The sequence below is a fragment of the Myotis nattereri genome (genome assembly GCF_964212035.1).
Source record: "Myotis nattereri genome assembly, chromosome: 14".
NCBI lineage: Eukaryota > Metazoa > Chordata > Mammalia > Chiroptera > Vespertilionidae > Myotis > Myotis nattereri.
The window spans coordinates 45,680,891-45,699,448 of record NC_138089.1 but is presented as its reverse complement, the minus strand read 5'-3'; the positions used below and the strand labels follow the sequence as shown (position 1 = coordinate 45,699,448).

The 18,558-nt window shown below is 38.2% G+C and overlaps 1 protein-coding gene across 1 annotated transcript in view; it reads left to right on the top strand.

The window, feature by feature from the left end:
• The window catches only part of NEK10 (NIMA related kinase 10), a 141,924-nt gene that overhangs the window by 59,855 nt on the left and 63,511 nt on the right, over positions 1 to 18,558 (top strand). The window contains exons 17-23 of the mRNA XM_081106382.1: positions 701 to 803; positions 900 to 1,028; positions 1,545 to 1,682; positions 3,496 to 3,541; positions 5,802 to 5,923; positions 6,050 to 6,152; positions 10,047 to 10,122. Coding sequence (XP_080962508.1) covers positions 701 to 803; positions 900 to 1,028; positions 1,545 to 1,682; positions 3,496 to 3,541; positions 5,802 to 5,923; positions 6,050 to 6,152; positions 10,047 to 10,122 — 717 coding nt within the window. The remainder of the gene's footprint in view (positions 1 to 700; positions 804 to 899; positions 1,029 to 1,544; positions 1,683 to 3,495; positions 3,542 to 5,801; positions 5,924 to 6,049; positions 6,153 to 10,046; positions 10,123 to 18,558) is intronic.

Sequence of the window (18,558 nt, the reverse complement as noted above, 5' to 3'; positions counted from 1 at the left end):
TGTTCTTATTCTATTTCCATATGGTGCTTGAATTTAGAGGGGGCGAAGGAAAGGAAATTATTAATTTATTAAAATCTTTAATTTCAAGGCCCCAAATCATTCATTTTGAGTGGATATAAAGATTGTAATAAACCCTTTATCCAATATCTTGGAAATTATGGTAAATCTCTCAATTTTTTTCCTCATTTACCTGTATTTTTATTTTATCTTCATAAGACATTAAAAAATTGGGTTAATATTTACCTCCTAGGGCTCATATGAGGACTGAATCTAATAGCATTTATGAAAATGCCCAGTACTCAATAAACATCCAGTGAACATCCCTTTGTAACATGTTTAATACCTATATCCCCAAATATCTTACAAATAAGGTATTTCTATAATCTGTATCATATTTATTTATTTTTATTGTAGTAAAGAACACATAACATGAGATATACCCTCTTAATTAATATTTAATGGTACAATACAGTGCTGTTGACCATAGCAAAATGCTGTACAGCAGATCTCTAAACTTTCCATTGGTTTTCCTTACCTTTACGAGCTGTGGCTATAATTCACTTTTGTGAGATAAGCTGGTATTTCCTCCCACTTGGTCCATAACTTAAGGAAGTGAAGTGTTTTTAATTAATCTGTGAATGAGCTAGATCCAACATGGAAGGAATGAGCAACAGTGTGCGTGTGTGTTTTTTCCCTGTAGACTTTTCCCCACCGACTTGTTTGAGATCTTCATTGACATAGGACATTACGTGCGTGATATCAGTGCTTATGAAGAATTGGTCTCAAAGTTGAATTTATTAGTGGTAAGTCGTGAGTTTAAAATTTGGCAGGCTGCTATGTGGTCAGGATGGAATTTATCAGAGCAACCCACTTTCTTTTTATTTATTTTTTTTGGTTAGGAGGATGAACTCATGCAAATTGCTGAAAATATTGAAAGTATTAATCAGAATAAAGCTCCTTCGAAATATATAGGCAACTATGCAATTTTGGATCATCTTGGAAGTGGAGCTTTTGGCTGTGTTTACAAGGTGACTTTGCCCTTGGAGAACAACCTTTCTTATGTCCCCAAGCACACCATTATGTCCCACTTGCACACCCACACTCAGTTGAGTTGGAGCCCCCTCATTGAAAAGTAGTGAAAATAGATATAAAAATTAGAATGATTGTTTTTGTCCACCATATAGTTGCATCAGTGTTGTCTTATCTTAACTTTCAGCCTTAGAAATTGATTACTGATTTTTGAAGAGAAAAGCCATCATTAATCTCTCATAAAAAATAGTCACAATGGCTTGTCCCCATGCATGGCACATTCTCTTAATTCACACCAGTGTTTCTGTATTGACGTAGTAAAATCCTGCGCAGTATTGCAGATTGACCTGGGAGATACCAGTGTTTGAGCTGAGCTTAGTGTAAATACAGAAAAAATTTGAAAAGTTCCAGGACTTATGTAAATGACTTGCTTTAATCATGTGATCTTATTAATGTATCTCTTTCCTCCCCTTTCTACCTCCACCTCATTTTTTTTTTTTTTTTTGTCTTGTTAGGTTAGGAAGCGTAGTGGTCAAAATCTCTTAGCAATGAAAGAAGTCAATTTACATAACCCAGCCTTTGGAAAGGATAAAACAGATCGAGACAGCAGTGTGAAGAATATTGTTTCTGAATTAACCATAATTAAAGAGCAGGTAAATATTTTTTCTTGTTTATGAAGGTATTTCCCTTAAATAAATGCCATCAAAAGAAAGTAAAGTTTTTAGGCTATTCTTCCCCAGGCTGTTTAAGATCTACTGTTTAAAAGAATTCATATTAAGGGGGTAATATTTCAGCCAGCTTTTTTTTTTTTCCCTAAGGCTTGACATTGAACCATAGAAACACGTTCTGCAGTTTATATCAGGATAAGGGGCGCAGAACATTAGAGTTTACAGCACAGAGTGATTCTTATATGAAAAAATCCTTCTCTTTTCATTGGGAACATACCCATTTCTCTCTCCTTATATTGTAGAATATTTGGTTACTTAGTTACATGCATCAGAATATGACTAAGAGTGCCCCGACTTTTGTCAATGGAACCAAGCTGTTAACATTCCTCAAATATGGCTTATTAAGTCTAAAATACGGCTTTTCCAGATGGGCTGTTATTTATTAGCGTGAGCAGGATATTCTGACATAATGTAACACGTCAATTAACTCTCATTATGAAGGTTTGTTTGGGGAGAAAGAATAAACATGTCAGAAGAGAACTGGGATTTCTTTTTGGGACCCAAGAACGCGTGGGTTTCTGTGTCAGTTTTCCTTCCTTGTACATTCATTTTGGACGCTGTTCTTTTATGACGCCCGTGGAGAGCCCTCCACTGCCCGCGCTTCGTTCTCCACTAGTTACGTTTACACAGCATCTGTGCTGGGACATAGCGGTCATCATGAATAAGATGATCTTTATGCACCGATATTTACAGCTTTACTCCAATTTGCAAATTATAGTAAATATTATCATAACTAGCTTACTTATAACTGACCTTTATATAGTAGTAGTTTGCTCACGCTTAGGATAGCCTAGCCTTCAGCCGTGTGCTGTCTCATTATAACACAGGCTGGAACGTGGCTTCTGTCCTAAGCTGATCCAGTATCTTCATTGGAAATGAAGTCTGGGCGGAGTCCTGGCCAGTGAGCTGGGTATAGAATATGGTTCTGGTTGCTTACCTGGATTCCTATTGCTTAAAACCTGCTGGGGCCTTGCTAGTTGATGAGGTAGACTTTGTTTTAGTCCATTTCCTAAGAAAAGAAAGTATCAGGGTCAAGAAAGGAGTTTTTGTCAATTATTATAATTTTAGCAGCATTAATAACTCTCACTTCAGTTTCCTACTAATCATTTTGGAGAGCATAAAAGGGCACAGATAGTATAAATAGACACAAACAGTGAATGTAAATACCTAGGTGGTGAAGAGAGGTAAAGAGCAAGGCGGTCTGTATTCACCATGAATTGCTTCATTTTTGTTTTCTCCCTCTGCATTCTGTGTGTGGTATTTCTTAAGGTTTCTTCTAGTTCCACCATTCTCTGTTTTAGTTTAATTTATGTGATAAGCACAATCATTGTTTAATTCTATTTGATAAGGCTATAGGAGATTGCTATTTTTAGATTAGTTTGGTAAGTAGCATATAAAAAGAATCATGAAAAAAATCTGAATTAGATGATAACTTTTTTCCCTTTTTATTGAATTTATTGGGGTGACACTGGTTAACAAAATTATACAGGTTTCAGATGCACAATTCTAGAACATATCATCTCTACACTGTATTGTGGGTTCACCACCCTGTCTCCATCCATCACCATTTATCCCCCCATACCCTTCTCCACATCTCCCACCCCACTAGATAACTTAAAGTGCTTAGTTTTAGAAATAAAAATAAATACAACACTGTATTTGTTGTTTTCAATTATGAAGTATGTAAAAAGTTTTTTATTTTGAAGTAGTGTAATGCTTGTTATTTATTTTCTTATAGCTTTATCATCCCAATGTTGTACGCTATTACAAAACATTTCTGGAAAGTAAGTATGAATTTTCATGGTATTTCCAATTAAGGGAAAGTATCTTTGTTACATATTTGCATATTAGAATGTAAAAAAATCAAGCTCAATCACCTATTTACTTTACTCTCTTTGCTGTTTATATGACAGTTGACAATCTTGTGCATCACTTTCTTGATGAGTGGAACAGTGATGTAATCGGGGACCTAAAGAGTTATATATAAAGTACCTATACCCTCATCTGAGAGACACTGAATGAATAAACCAAAATAGCTATTACAGCTATTTTCATACACATAAAAATGACTTCGGATCTGTAGAGAAGAAACTTAAGGATAGTGGCTTTCTTAAGAAAAAAAAAATCTAAAGTTGTTTTTATTGAATGAGATAACATTTTTCACCTCCAAAATAAATTAGAAGAGGGCTGGCTTTGAGGTTTTTTTCTTTACTGACCTCCTATCCCCCCCCCCCGCCTCCCCCCCCCCCGCCTCCCCCCCCCCCCCCCCCCACACACACACACTCTTGCCCTCATCCCCCTGTTGTCCATGTCCATTGGTTTGGCTTATATGCATGCATACAAGTCCTTTGGTTGATCTCTTCCCCTTATCCCCACCCTCCCCTACCTTCCCTCTGAGGTTTGACGGTCTGATTTCTTTTACTTGAAGTTCAATTAGTTGCCACAAGGTGGTGATGGAGCCCTGACCGATGCTGCAGGCAGGCAGGCTCTTTCCTCAGGGTTGATGTTGAGATGCAGCCAAAACAGTCAGTTGTTCAACACAGCATAGGGCCTCTGGCTGCAGTAATATAAGTATTGATAAGCCTTAGTACGTCACGCGTGAGCTTTCACAGTAAACCTCCATTTGAAGGAAGATTTAAGAAATATAAGACAACGATTGGGGCTTCCTCGCTGCCTCTTCACAGTTGCTGTTGTTAAGCAGACCTGTCATGTACTGTGACATATTATGGTTTTACCCATCTCCCTCCCCCTAGATGACTCAGAGGAACTTGGTGCCGAAAGTCTCCAGTAAATCCTGCACCCCTGGCTGTTGGTTCTTGATATTAGAATAATTTTCTGTGATTTAAGCATATTCTATCACACAGAGATCTAGATTGGCTCTTAACTTGTACTGAAGTGGCACAACGTGTCTTACTTAAGCATAAAACAACACAAAATGTTTTTTGCAACCTAACTTCCTCCAAAAAGAAATGGAAGCGATTAAAAAATACATAAAATGTGATAAAACAGAGTAGAAAATTGTGATAAAAAGTAAATAAAATGTGAGAAAATGAAGAATAAAGCTAGAGGTAAGGTTAGTACATACAAAAATATTTCTTGAGATTATGAAAAATTGGAAACAATATGAATGTCTGTCCTCGGGAGAATGATTAAATAATGATTGGGAGAATGACTATGATCCAACTGTATTGTGGAATACTAATGTAACCAACAGAACCAATGGCATGGATCTGTGTATACTGACACATAACAAAACACTACAAGTTGCAAAACACGTGTAGTATGATTTTGTTTTTGTAAATATTGTGTACATGCATATTCTATATAAATCCCAAACATCACACGAGATACACAGTGCATACCACTGGGAGTAGCTTCATACTGGTTTTGAAGGAGGAAGTAGAATTTTCTCCTTTGTTTCTTGGCATCCACGGCAGAGAGGGGAACACAATTAGCTATGAGGTGTTCAGTGTCCATCGGGTGGAACCAGGAGAAGCGCAGCTTTCTGTGTTCTTGAGGGGCATAACAGAAATTTCTATCCTGGGTGGCATTTCAACTCTGTCATTCATTACAAGGCCATGGTGTGATTCCAGTGTAAAAGTCAGAAAGGTAGTTTAAAATGCAGTTTTCTGAATGGCTGGCTTGATTTAAGGGTAAATATTAGACTGTCAAGATGAAGTGGGTTTACATGTTCCTCAGGGAATCTCCATGACTTGGGATCATTAGCTCCTTCTTTTGGGGGCCTCCCAACCATTCCATGTCACAGCGTACATAGCAAATGATAGTAGTTGCCAGTGTAAACTAATGCTATAGCCGGGAGAGACTGTTGCTGGGCTCCAGTTGTCCAAAGATCTGCACCCCCCCCCACCTTCTCCCTCCCTCCAGGGCTGAGTGGATTCATATCTTAAGGCATCTCTAACTCTTTAGTGCTACACACCTATTGGGAAACTCAGATTCTAATTCCTAAGTGTTTCCGAAATATCTTTATTGAGCTTAAATTTCTATTGTCTTTTTCTTGTTTTTTTTTTTTCTTTCTTTCTATAGATGATAGATTGTATATAGTTATGGAGCTTATAGAAGGAGCCCCTCTTGGAGAACATTTCAGTTCTTTGAAGGAAAAACAACTTCATTTTACTGAAGAAAGACTATGGAAAATATTTATTCAGGTACACATTTATTTTCGTTAAATTTTCCTATAAAACGGTGAAGATCCAAGCTCGAGCTGCGTGTAGTATTCATCAGTGGTTATATGTATATTTGGGGAAATAAAATTTTGTCTTTGCTGTTTTAAGCTGTGCTTAGCTCTTCGGTACTTGCACAAGGAGAAGAGAATCATCCATAGAGATCTGACGCCAAACAACATCATGTTGGGGGATAAGGACAAAGTAACAGTGAGTAAGTATGAACATCTTAAACATTTGAATTTCAGAATTTCTGAATTATATTCTGGAGGAGAGCTGTCCCATGGAACTGAACTGTGCTGATGGGGATGTTCTGTATCAGCAGCACTATCCTATAGAGCAGCCACTAGCCACAGGTGACTGTTGGTCACCTGAAATGTGGCTAATGTGACTGAGGATGTGAATCTGAAATTCTGTTAAACTTTAAGTTGAACATCCCTATGTGACTAGTAGCTACTATTGAGTTGTATATTGCCCACACGAGAGAATAAAGTACCCTTAGGATTCATGAGAAGTTAATTCCCAAACCAGTGGTCTCTAGGTATTTTCTTTCTGTAGAATGTTACTTCATCAACACAAGCTTTTATGACCACCATGTGAGCATGTTTTGTTAAACGGTTTTAACATGGTCTGTACCATACGGGTAACAAATGTACTTATCAAGGGCTATGAAAAAATTCAGTCATTTATATATTTCAACATCAGTTTTTACCAAAGTATTTTCAACTGTAGCAGATAGGCCTCATGTTGGCTAACATTTTACAAATGAGAAAATTGTTTTCCCCAAACACTTGGTTAATTCTCAATCATAGCTTAACTTTTTAATGCTTTAAGGATATACTTTTTTAATGCTTTAAGGATATACTAGCTTTTTCCTGCCTTTCTTCACTCATGAGCATTTGTGTTACTCTTATGCGCTATTAATGGTTCACCAACGATAAGTGGGGAACCATCTCTAAATCAGAACTCTCTATATGTTTTTGATCATGACATTCTATCAGTAAAAAGTTTTTTGATAATATGCTTCCATTATATGTAGGCTTGTTTATAAATTCTATACATATATCACTGTGTAATTATTCTATAGTACATTAAGTCTACAGAAATAAAATACAAAGGGGTATCCTATATAATAAAAGGCTAATATGCAAATCAACTATCAGTCAGACATCCCCAGAGGGCTCCCGGACTGCGAGGGGTGCAGGCCGGGCTGAGGGACTCCCCCCCACCCCCGCCGAGTGTATGAATTTTGTGCACTGGGCCTCTAGTCTATTATAGAAAAAGCCTGTGGTTGTCATGCCATCACGCCATAACAACCAATCAGCAGGAGGCTGTGTGTGTGGGATGGGCTGGGACTTGACTCTGGAGGACTTGACTGGAGGTGTGGGTGGGTTTCTGGGGCCCACTGGGGTGGAGGGCGGGGTTCTGGGTTTACATTATTATTATTGTATAGTAATCATTCAGTGTTGATTACCTTTCCTTTCTCATAGACCTTTTTGTTTTTCTTGGAGTTAATAATTGCCCTCTTTTTTTATTTGTTTTCCTAGGGTTTTTTAAAAATTGTACCTATTATTTCTTCTTTCTAAACTTTCTGAAAACATTATGAAAGCCCTCTTTGTACTACTTATACATGGTCAAACATGACAATTTTTCTCAATTTTGTTTTCCTGGGCAACCAATTCCTGTAGCTGTTTGCTGTAATGATGACCGGATTGGAGTTTAGTCTACTACACAGACGTTGTCTTGGAACTTCTATTTGCTCCTCTTCTGATTGGAGTTCCTATTTCTTGTATCCTGTGTCTTTCTCTTTCTGTGTAATATTCTCAAAGGAAAATCATTATCTTTCCAAATTTGAAGGTGTTACTTAATCTTCTAGCATCTGATTTTTCTGTTAGGAAATTCAATGCTATTCAGACTCCCATTGCTTGATACAGGGACTGTTAGTTTTTTTTATTTGGAAACTTTTAGAATGTTTCCTTTATCTGCTTTGGATGGGTCTCTTTTCATTCAATGTGTCTGGAACAAGGTGTACTTCTCGATCTGGAGACTTAAAATTTTAGTTTTGGGAAATTTTTCTGCATCATTTCTTCACTATTTTTCACCCCTCCTACTTTCTCTGTTTCTTCTTCTAGAAATCCTCTTAGTTTTAGATCTTTATACAAAATAATCTCTTAGTTTTTAAAATAATTATTCTCAGTTCTTAGCTCTTTGTATTTTTGTTTTACCATTTAAAAATATTTAAAATAAAATAGTGATGAAATATGTTTTTCAGTGTCTATCACTATTGATATAAGTATGGACATTGAAGACTCTTATTTTTAAGAGGAATTACAGTTAAATTAAAATCATACAGCATTAATTTGAAAACAAATGTATAAGATTTCCACATTTGGGGGAGATTTAAATAAAGCTGCAATTCATAGAGCCTATAAAAATTGTGTGTGTGTGTGTGTGTGGTGTAAGCATGTCACCACTAAGGGGCAGCCTTGTCATATTTTATTTTTCTCTCTTCTGTGCTAGAAGGTTTATTTACTCCCAGAAAAGAAGCACAGAATTCCCAAACGATATTTAAGATGCATGAGAGGTATTAAAAATGTGACCAGAAAAAAAAAAACTTTAGAAAAATGAAAAATTCCTTTTTTTTCCTCTCTTTTCACTCACTATAGGTGACTTAGATGTTTTAAGATGAAGATTAGTTTGCAGTTATTTATAGTAACATGCTGCCTGGATTTTTGCCTTCATGAGGCAGCAGAGTAGTGCCAGCATATTTAGGTGTGCAAAATTTTACAAGTGGTAGCTAATTTTAATGTATAACTATATTTCCATATAGGAGACTGTATCTTTTTAAAAAATCCTCACCTGAAAATATATTTATTAATTTGAGAGAGAGAGAGAGACAGAGAGAGATAGACATCGATATGAGAGAGAAATTTCAATTGGTTGCCTCTAGTATGTGCCCTGACTGGGGATCGAACCTGCAACCTAGATACGTGCCCTGACTTGGAATTGAACCCACAACCTTTTGGTGGATGGGAGGATGCTACAATCAACTGAGCCACCGGGCCAGGGCAGAAGACTATCTTTGAAGTCATCTTTTAATCACTTGTTGCCATGAAACATGTCCAGGTCTTATCACTGCACTTATTTGCAGCCTTGGAGGTGACACAGACCCTGACTCAGTGGCACATTGGGCTCAACATAGTCAGAGTTGCCCCCAAATGCTGCCACCTGCCAAGTAAGATCCACCTTGACCGAAGCTGTTGAGTGGTTTTTTAAAAGAAAAGAATCTGTAGGTAACTTGAAAAGTTCATCAAGTGCTAATATTAAATATAAATATTTGGTGTTCTAAATTAAAAATCAGAATTATTTGGTGATGTATAAATATTTTGAGATGATTCTGATCATCATATTTACTGTGATTTAGTACCAATAGTTGCCATTTAATTTCACATTTTTAGATCTTCATGCTGGTTATTTATGTTTGCCTTATTTTTTTAAAAAGTGTATTTTTATTGATTTCAGAGAGGAAGGGGGAGGGAGAGAGAGAGAGAAACATTAATGATGAGAGAGAATCATTGATCAGCTGCCTCCTGCATGCCCCCTACTGGGGATTGAGCCCGCAACCCGGGCATGCGCCCTGACTGGGTCTCCAACCGTGAAATCCTGGTTCAGAGATTGACATTCAATCACTGAGTCACAGCGGCCAGGCAGGCTTACCTTATTTTTAATTCTTATTTATTTTTTGGCCAGATGAGGTCATGACTGCCATATGCCAAAATGTTAGATTAATTCTATTAATTTGAAATTATAAAAGGTAATTTGAAATGTGAAACAAGAAGTTCAATTAGTACTTTGTTCTGTGTTTCAGTTAGCAAGACTTACTTTAGTATTTTTTAAGTGATAAGCCTCTTGTCAAATTACATAGCATAATGGAATATTGTATGTATGCCATTCATTAAGGCTGGTGGTGGTGTGGAAGATTGATACATAGGGCATTCTGTAGAAGGTTGTGAATTGTAATAACTATTATACATAATCTCAAAGTCTAAGGAAAGATGCGAATTCTGGGGGGAAAAATGCTAACATTGTTTTGTTTTGTGAATCATAGCTGACTTTGGCCTGGCAAAGCAAAAACAAGAGAACAGTAAACTCACATCTGTTGTTGGAACAATCCTGTATTCCTGGTAAGCACAATTATTTTATGGCTCTCAAACATCAGACTTAACTAGTCTGGGCTTTCATTCCTCTTCTTGGCTCACAAAGGAAAGACAACTTTAGGAAAATAAGTTTATTTAGTAAGTTTTCCCCAATTACCCAAGTAATACACATGTATAGAATTATATATCACTCTATGTGTTTAAAACAATGACAACAAAGTACTGTTCCTCTGTTCCTTGTGGGGACTCTTTTATTACTTAGATAGGTATCCCACCATCTGGCAAATAATAGGTGCTTAATAAATTTATTGTGTGAATGAATAAATGATGACATACATACTTAGACATATATTTACAAGGTTGGTTGTTTCTTGAGTATAAATGAGTGTTTATATTTTGATGAATTGAGATACTTGTAGCTTCTTAACATGATCTGAGGATTTATTTGCAATTCATTAATTATTTTGAAGTAAGGATCTTCTTTTGCCTATTACACATCATTTGTCTGAATCTGTTGAAATTAGTAAATGAATGTGATAGTCAGTAGACATACAGATTTCAAAAAAATATTCTGAAATATTCGTCAGGTCAAGTAATCAAGACACTTCCATTTTCTTTTAAATCTAGTCTATTGTTGTGCATTTGTGTCCTGGGAGTAGAATTCAGAACGAATCTTCTCAAGGGAGGATGGATATTATCTATAAATAAGTGTCATTTAAAACTCTGCCTCTGTGTCTGGACAGGTTCTACTGGGGGGTCTCATGCCTATGCTGCCTACCCCTGGCCCTTGCCTGACATTGCAGGAAGCCTCTTCCTCCAGGTGCAGGTGGCAATGTCCCTCTAGCACTGTATCTAAAGAAAGCTTAGTGTTGCGCTTACTTTAAAGGAGAAATGTTTAAAGGAATTCCATCATTTATTGAAGGGTGCATTAGGATCTAAGAAGCATTAAATTGATAACTGACACAGTAAGTAGCTCCGGGGTTGACCAGCACACCCAGCACGGGGCACCTGTAGAATACGGCTGCTCCACTGCGTGGCCTGGGCAATGCCTTGACTCCTCCCACACAGTAGGTGTTCTATTTCTCTGTGCCTTCAGCGTTGGTACATCTCAGGAGTGTCTTTTTGAATTGTGAAAACAAAATCATCCTTCAGTTCAATTCTGAATGGACTCAGCATAATTAGGGGAGAGCAGGAGCTGTGGTTTGATTGGGTTTCGATTTATGTTGAGATATTGGGAGACCTGGAATTTTCCTCTTGGCAGTGTAGCCACTGGGTATCTCTCAACCTGACAGTCACCTAATGGAAGTGTTTGTTTTTTGTTTTTTTTGTGTTTTTTTTTTTTTTTAAAAAGCTTTGCGGAATTAAACTGGGAAAGGGAAGGGAAGGGAAGAGGGACGTGTGTGTTTATCATCTTACCTGTCCCTTATGTAGACATCCCAGCGCTTACTTGTCGGGAGTAAATGACTGAAATCCTTTCCCATGTGATATGGTAGGAGCCTTCATCAGGGGCATCAGAAGGTCCCCAGGGACAATGCAGAAAGCCAGGGCAGAGCAGGGACATGGTATGCATGAGGGGAAGGCCCATAGCACTGGGGTGGGCACCCCACTGTTCTGTATAATGGTCATGCCATGTTCTGTGTACTATGTAAGCATTTTGCAAAGGGATCGATAGCTTCCTCCCTTTCAGATGTTATGACAGAACTTGCTTGGAAGTGAGTCTGACTGACTAATAAAATAATAACAGGTCACACGTGAAGAACAGAGATAACAACAGTGATGCGGATAAACGGGAAGAGCAAAGAGTTGGGGAAGTCAGAGGATGTAAACAGTGGGGAAATAGGGAGGCAGATCACCATGTCAGAGGCCGTCTTCTCACTGTGTCCTCACATGTTGGAAGGGACAAAAGAGCTTTCTGGGATTTCTTTTGAAAAGGCACTAATCTTACTCATGGGGGCTCTGCCTTCATGACCTGATCATCTTCCAAAGGCCCTCCTCCTAACTCCATCACCTTGGAGGTTAGGACCACAACATGCCTATTTTGGGGGAACACAAACATTTAGTCCATACTAGTGGTCTTTATATTTATAACTAGAGGCCTGGTGCATGAAATTCAGTGTTGGTACAATAAATTAAGGCGACAGTTTCTAAATGTGGTGTCCCTCAGCCCAGCCTGCACCCTCTTGCAGTCCAGGACCCCTCGCTCCTTACCGCCTGCCTGCTCGCTGCTCCTTACCACTTGCCTTGCTGCTCCTTAGTGCTGCCTCTGCCACGGAGACAGGAGAGGTTCCTGCCACCACCGCTGCACTCGCCAGCCATGAGCCTGGCTTCTGGCTGAGCGGTGCTCCCCCTGTGGGAGCACACTGACCACCAGGGAGCAGCTCCTGCATTGAGCGTCTGCCCCCTGGTGGTCAGTGCGCGTCATAGCGACTGGTCATTCTGCCGTTCAGTTGATTTGCATATTAGGCTTTTATTATATAGGATAGTTTCTGCTTTATTTTTTAATTCTTTTTAAAATTTCTTCTGCTTTATTTTTATATAATTTAATGCAGATATGTATAGGTCATGAATCTTTATTTTCAGTTGTACCTTTTATCAGTGAGAAGTGGCTAGTGTACTAAATACTTCTTTGTTTGCTTGTCTCAAATATTTTCTTTGTTTTAATTTAGTATTGTGAATTCTCGTTTTTGTTTCGGCCCTCAGTCACTTCTGTTATTTCTTATTGTGGTACTGAATCTGTAATGACTGTCTGGAATTCTTGGACCTTTCTTGGGAATGACCTGTTTTTCTTTTCCAGACAATGAATCCATTCACAAAGCTTGTTAGTTTATACTTTTTATGCATTTGAGAAAGGAGAGGAAACTTTTAAAGCGATCTAGTTATCAATTTAAAAGCACCAAACTGTTCAGTGTTGGTACAATAAATTAAGGCGACAATTTCTAAATGTGGTAAACAAAACAAAGTACAATCCTTATTTCACTTTCTCTGTTTTCCTCCATTTAAACTGCGAACATCCGAGGAAAGGGCCGAGTATAAATTATTTGAGTAAATACGGCATTCTGGGCCTTATATTTTGAAAATATGTTGCATTTCCTGTTTCACGGGAAAGGAAACAAAGTACAAAGAGCATATCTCACAGGGTCATCCCATTCAGCCACCAGGTTCTTTGCTAAGTTGATTTATTCTCTCTATGGAGCTGGCATCCATGGACTACACTGAGAGCAGTTAATCCCTGAGTGGAACACAATAAATTGGAATCTGCGTAAGGTGCTTTATTTTGTTGTTTTGAAGATCTGTTATTGTACTGAAAGAGAGAAGAAGGGACTCTTTTCATAAACGATCAGATTATGAAGATGAATTTTAGCAGTGTTGGGAATATGGACATTTTCAAGGACGAAGCTTCAATAGGAAGTAAAAGCTGCCGGCCCTCCATTTCAGTGACTTTGAGTAAGAGAAGAGAAGTAGAGGTAGATCATTTAGCTCCTTGCCAACAGGAGGAGGGAAATTAGCAATTTAGTACAGGTACAATGGTAGCAAAAATGGACCCTCATTCTTTAACTTTTGCCCAGAAATCTAAGAGTCATGCACTGGATAGTTGCTTTGTTAGAAAAAAAAACTTAATTTTTAGTCAGGGTAGTAAAGATAACAGCCAGTTATGGCAAACCAGAATGTCAGCCAAGCAAAGTGGCAAGGAAAACATGTTTCTTGTCATGTTCGTTACAGATAGTAGAGAGCAGTTGTAATAAAATATGGCTTAAAACTCCTCCTCTTTTGCTCTTGAAAATCTTTTTCTTCTTTATTCCATCTATAAGTTTTTAAAGCCACACTCTGATTTTAGGGAAATTACTGTAAAGATGCTTCATGTGTAGCCTTGGACTCGATGCTATATCATGCTCTTGTTTTTTTAAGCTCGTTGTCAACCAGACAGTCATTATCAAATATACTCCGGCCATGGATTTTCAATGTTTTAATCCCTCCTTCCCATTCCCCCATATCAACTTCCCAGGCATCTCTGCAGGGTTTCAGTATGGCAGATATTGGCCTCAGGGAAGACTCGTTGGGTGAAAGAAACTTCTCTGTACTCCTGATAGCACACCCGATCTGTGCTTCTTATTGACAGCTTGCTTTGTTGGGGTTTCGCAAATGGTTTACTTATCGAGGATAGTGAGACAGACTGAAATCATTCCTGAGAAAGCCGTCAGAGGCCACGGCCAGAGGTTTTTCATATATTCAGAGTTATGGAACTATGGAACGTCTATTTAAAAGATGAAAGAGGAATGCATTCTTTTTTTTTTTCTTTTTCAGCCACGGAAGAGTGTAGGTTTAGGATGTATTTGCCCAGCATTTTAAGAGGAAATACAGTGGGGATTCAGTTTAAGAAATCTATAAATAAAAAAAAAATGAATTCTAAAGAGTGACTTTGAAAAATGTGCTAGCTCTCTTTTAGAATAAAAACCCTTTATTTTGTCTCAAAGTCTTAAATAGAAAATAGGTTCTAATAGTCTATCAAAGGAGTACCTCATCAGAAATTGTTGATATGCTCACCAATTTGTTTTTGAGTAGAATGCTATCTAATTTTAAATATAATGTTGAATATAAGGTAGGCATCAACGTTATATTTCCATATGCTTAGAAATACAGAAAAGTGAATTTAATCTTTGTTTTAAAACGGTGTATGTATCTGTCATTAAGATGTTTCAAACCTAATTGATGGGCACAGCATTCCAGAACAAGAATATGTCTTACAAACCTTTTTCTTATGGAGGTGAGAACAAGACCTTCAAAGGGGAAATAGCTGCTTGACGCCACAGAACAGTTAAATGTAACTGGCGAGATACACTTTTTCTTTTAAATAATGATTTTCTTCATAGCACTTATTAACTTTTATTTATTTACTTACATGTCAGTTGTCTCCCTTAGTAGAATGGAAGCTCCATGAGGCCAGGGATTTTTTTTTTTTTTTTGTGTGTGTGTGTGTGTGTGTGTGTGTGTGTGTTCTGTTCACTGCTATGTCCCCAACACCTGCAACAGTGCCTGGCACATAGTAAGTGGCCAATACATATTTGTTGAATAAATGAAAATATGACCAGGGAGCAATAATGCTTTTAGAATTTGGTGTCAGGCCATCTGTGTTTGCTGGCTTGGTAAGAGAAGGTTTCACGCAATAGGTAGAACCTGATCTATACGATAAAGAATGGTATTGTTTGGGGATGAAGAGAGCGAATGTGCTAGATAAGGGTTGCCATGAAATAGGAGCCAAGATCAGAAGAATTTAAGTGTTAATGTAATTGACATGGGTGGGACAGGGTAAGAGCAGGCCACCACTAGTGTTTTGAGATCACACGTACTTTTCTCAAACTGGACCCGCTGGAAAAGACAGCCTGGCACCACTGTTATCACTACAGACTTTTTTTCACCGAGGGTGGTAAAAGTTCTTGCCCTACTTGACTTTGACTTGAATAGGCCAAAGGTCAAATATGTGTTTGTCCACTCAGACCTCGTCAGGATTCAGGAATATGACAGTCCCATCCTCACTACTATGTCTGCTGTGCTGCCTGGTTTTTATCTAACCCACTTATTGTCACAACCCCCATGAAAGGTGACAGATTTCTCTGTAGAATAACGATGATGCCACTTTGCGTTTGTATTTTTCAATCTTAATAAATTGCAGTGTCAGATAAAATGATCTAGAATCAGTTGTGCCATCTGTGCAACATTCACTCACCCTAGTGGGGAGATGAAATTGAACGTAACTTGACATTTCATTTTCTAGTAAAATGCTCTTCCACATAAGATGCTTATCTAGCTTAAAGAAGTGTTGCATTAATCAATGAAATAATGGGTCAGTTTTAGTGTTTTTTTGTTTTTTTTTTTTTCATTTGGGTCAGTTTTCGTTTTAAGCAGCATCTACCACTCATTCATGGAAAGTGTATTGATAATTCTTCCACCTCGAGTGTCTTGCCCCTCTAGTTCATACAGTGTTACTTAGGGGTCTGAATAATACACCTCCCGAATCCACAGGAGGCAGGTGACCCAAGGGGAAATTTTGGCATCTAGAAACCAGTCATGGCCCACCTCGACCTATGGAACTCATGAGGCTATTCTGATGGGTCATAGTCCACTTTACTTATTATTTAACTAAAATGTTTACAGATAATATATGGTCACTGAAAAAATTGGGGCTGGACTTAACATGTCACATATATGTATTTTACATATATATATTTAAAAGAACTTTTATACTTAAAAGTTTATATTTAAAGTGCTTATATTTAAAATAACTTTCTAATCATTGATTTCATGGTGTTAGAACACATCAATACATGTCTGTATGCAAGATGAGGGAAATGTGATGCTTTTAGAGAAATATAAATACGCGGCTATACTTATTTTTTTCTAAAGTGCAGAAAACCACATTTAATGCTTAAGCAGCTTTCCATGTGCCTTTCTGTAAGAAGGATGACTTGAGCACTAACCGAGGAGAGGACACAAAGAATATCGCCACTGGAATAAAATACAAGATTCCCAATGAAATTAGAATTTTAAATGAATAACTGAGTTTTTTCGGTTTATGTCCAAATATTGTATTTTTTAGTATAAATATATCCCAGATGTTGCAAATTTTTAGTAATTGAAATTTAGCTGGTGATCTGGGTTTTTACTGGCTAAGGCTGCCAACCCTAGATGCAATATAGGTCCGGCAGACTCTAAAATCTATGATACAGGTGTGGCCTGTTTCCTTCAGTGACATGCCCATGGGTCTTGAATGTGTCATCTAATTCTCCTTTCTCTCTGTAAGAACTTTGTGTTTAGAACAAACTTAAATCTATTTAGATATCAAATCTCTGTAATTATCTGCCTAATGGCACCAGGCATCTAAGAGTTGAGAATATTTCAGTGGTGCTGGCTAGAGAACCTGTCAGGATAGGGCTTTACGAGTCTAACAGCTTCCAGAATGGTGTTACCCATTGGCTATCCCTAACTGTGGCTCTCTGAGGCATGAATCAGTGCACTCCAAATTGATCTAGCTTCTACTAGTCCCCCCTATGAACACACACGGCATATTGTAGTGTGTGTTCATCACCCCATCACCCAAGCCGGAAACTTGGGAGCCTGAAAGATGAGAGGGTCTTCCCCTTCCCTTATGCTCCTCCCCATGTGCAGTCAGTCCTGGGGATTTCCTCTTCTCCCATTTCCTTGGCCACTGCATTAATGGAGACTCATGCTTTCTGTCCCTACTCCAGCTCAGTCCCTCCTGCCTCCATAGAGGAGAGCACCACTGGGCTGATCAGAATGCCCCCTAACTTCTGTGGCTCCAGTGGGACTAGACATAGTCCATCAATGCCTTTAGGTACTTTGAATACTAGGCCCTCATAGGAAAATATCAGAACATGGATGGATCTTGCAACTACATGTGTCCTTTTGCCTAGAGTCCTTTTTGCTGACCTCTGCTCATCTCACCAAGTGTCTGAATATCATATTGCTCACTCCTTCCCAGAAAATGCGCCCAGGCACTTATTCCCCCTGAGCCTTCCCAACTTCCCACATCCCCTTTGATTTTCATTGCCTTCCATCCCGCCATAGTGATTGTTGTCTGAGCCATTTCTCAGAATCATTTTACCCAGCCTCAGCAGCCATAAACATGCACTGACAGGCACACACACATGCACTCATATGTGCACACACACACACCGTGCGTGTGTGTGTTTTGGCCATCCTATAATGCTAAATGCTCTACGTGGAATCATTCCGAGATACGGCACAATTTACTTTTCAGTCTAAATAAACTGTAGTTATTGGCATATAGTATTAATTACGTCACTTCAGATTTGTATCCTCATGAATTCATAGGGATTTTTGCCTTCTTGACTGAGCAAATAGCGGATCTTGTGTTCTCAGACAGATGGTTTCTATTCTTTCGGAATTTACATTTTAGTTTCTCTTTCAGTTAACAATGATAAGTTAGTTCTCTCTCCTGTGTTCTGAAGGCAGTCTAGGGAGATGAATGTTTGATAGCCAGAACCAGGGAACTAAATGTACTTTTTAATAGACTGAGATTAATACATTGCTGGGAGATGCAAAAATCCCTTTTCTATCTCGACTCAGTGAAGCAAATATTGTGGGGTGAGTTATTTCAATAAGAGAAACTTGTCTCCAAACATTTAGTCTTAACTATGTCCCAAACTCCTCAGAGTCCTTTTATTAGTATTTTCTGAGGAAATTTTTTAATTTATTGGTTTTCTCAGAAAACCTGCATTAGTTTGCCAGGGCCTGTAACAAAATAACACAGACAGGGTGGCTTGAAAAACAGAAATTTATTTTCTTACAGTTCTGAAGGCTAGAGTCCAAGATCAAGATGTTGGTAGATTTGCTTTCCTCTGGGGCCTCTCTCCTTGGCTTGCAGGTGGCTGCCCTCCTGCTGCCTCTTCACATGGTGGTTCTGTGTACGCACATTCCAGGTGTCTC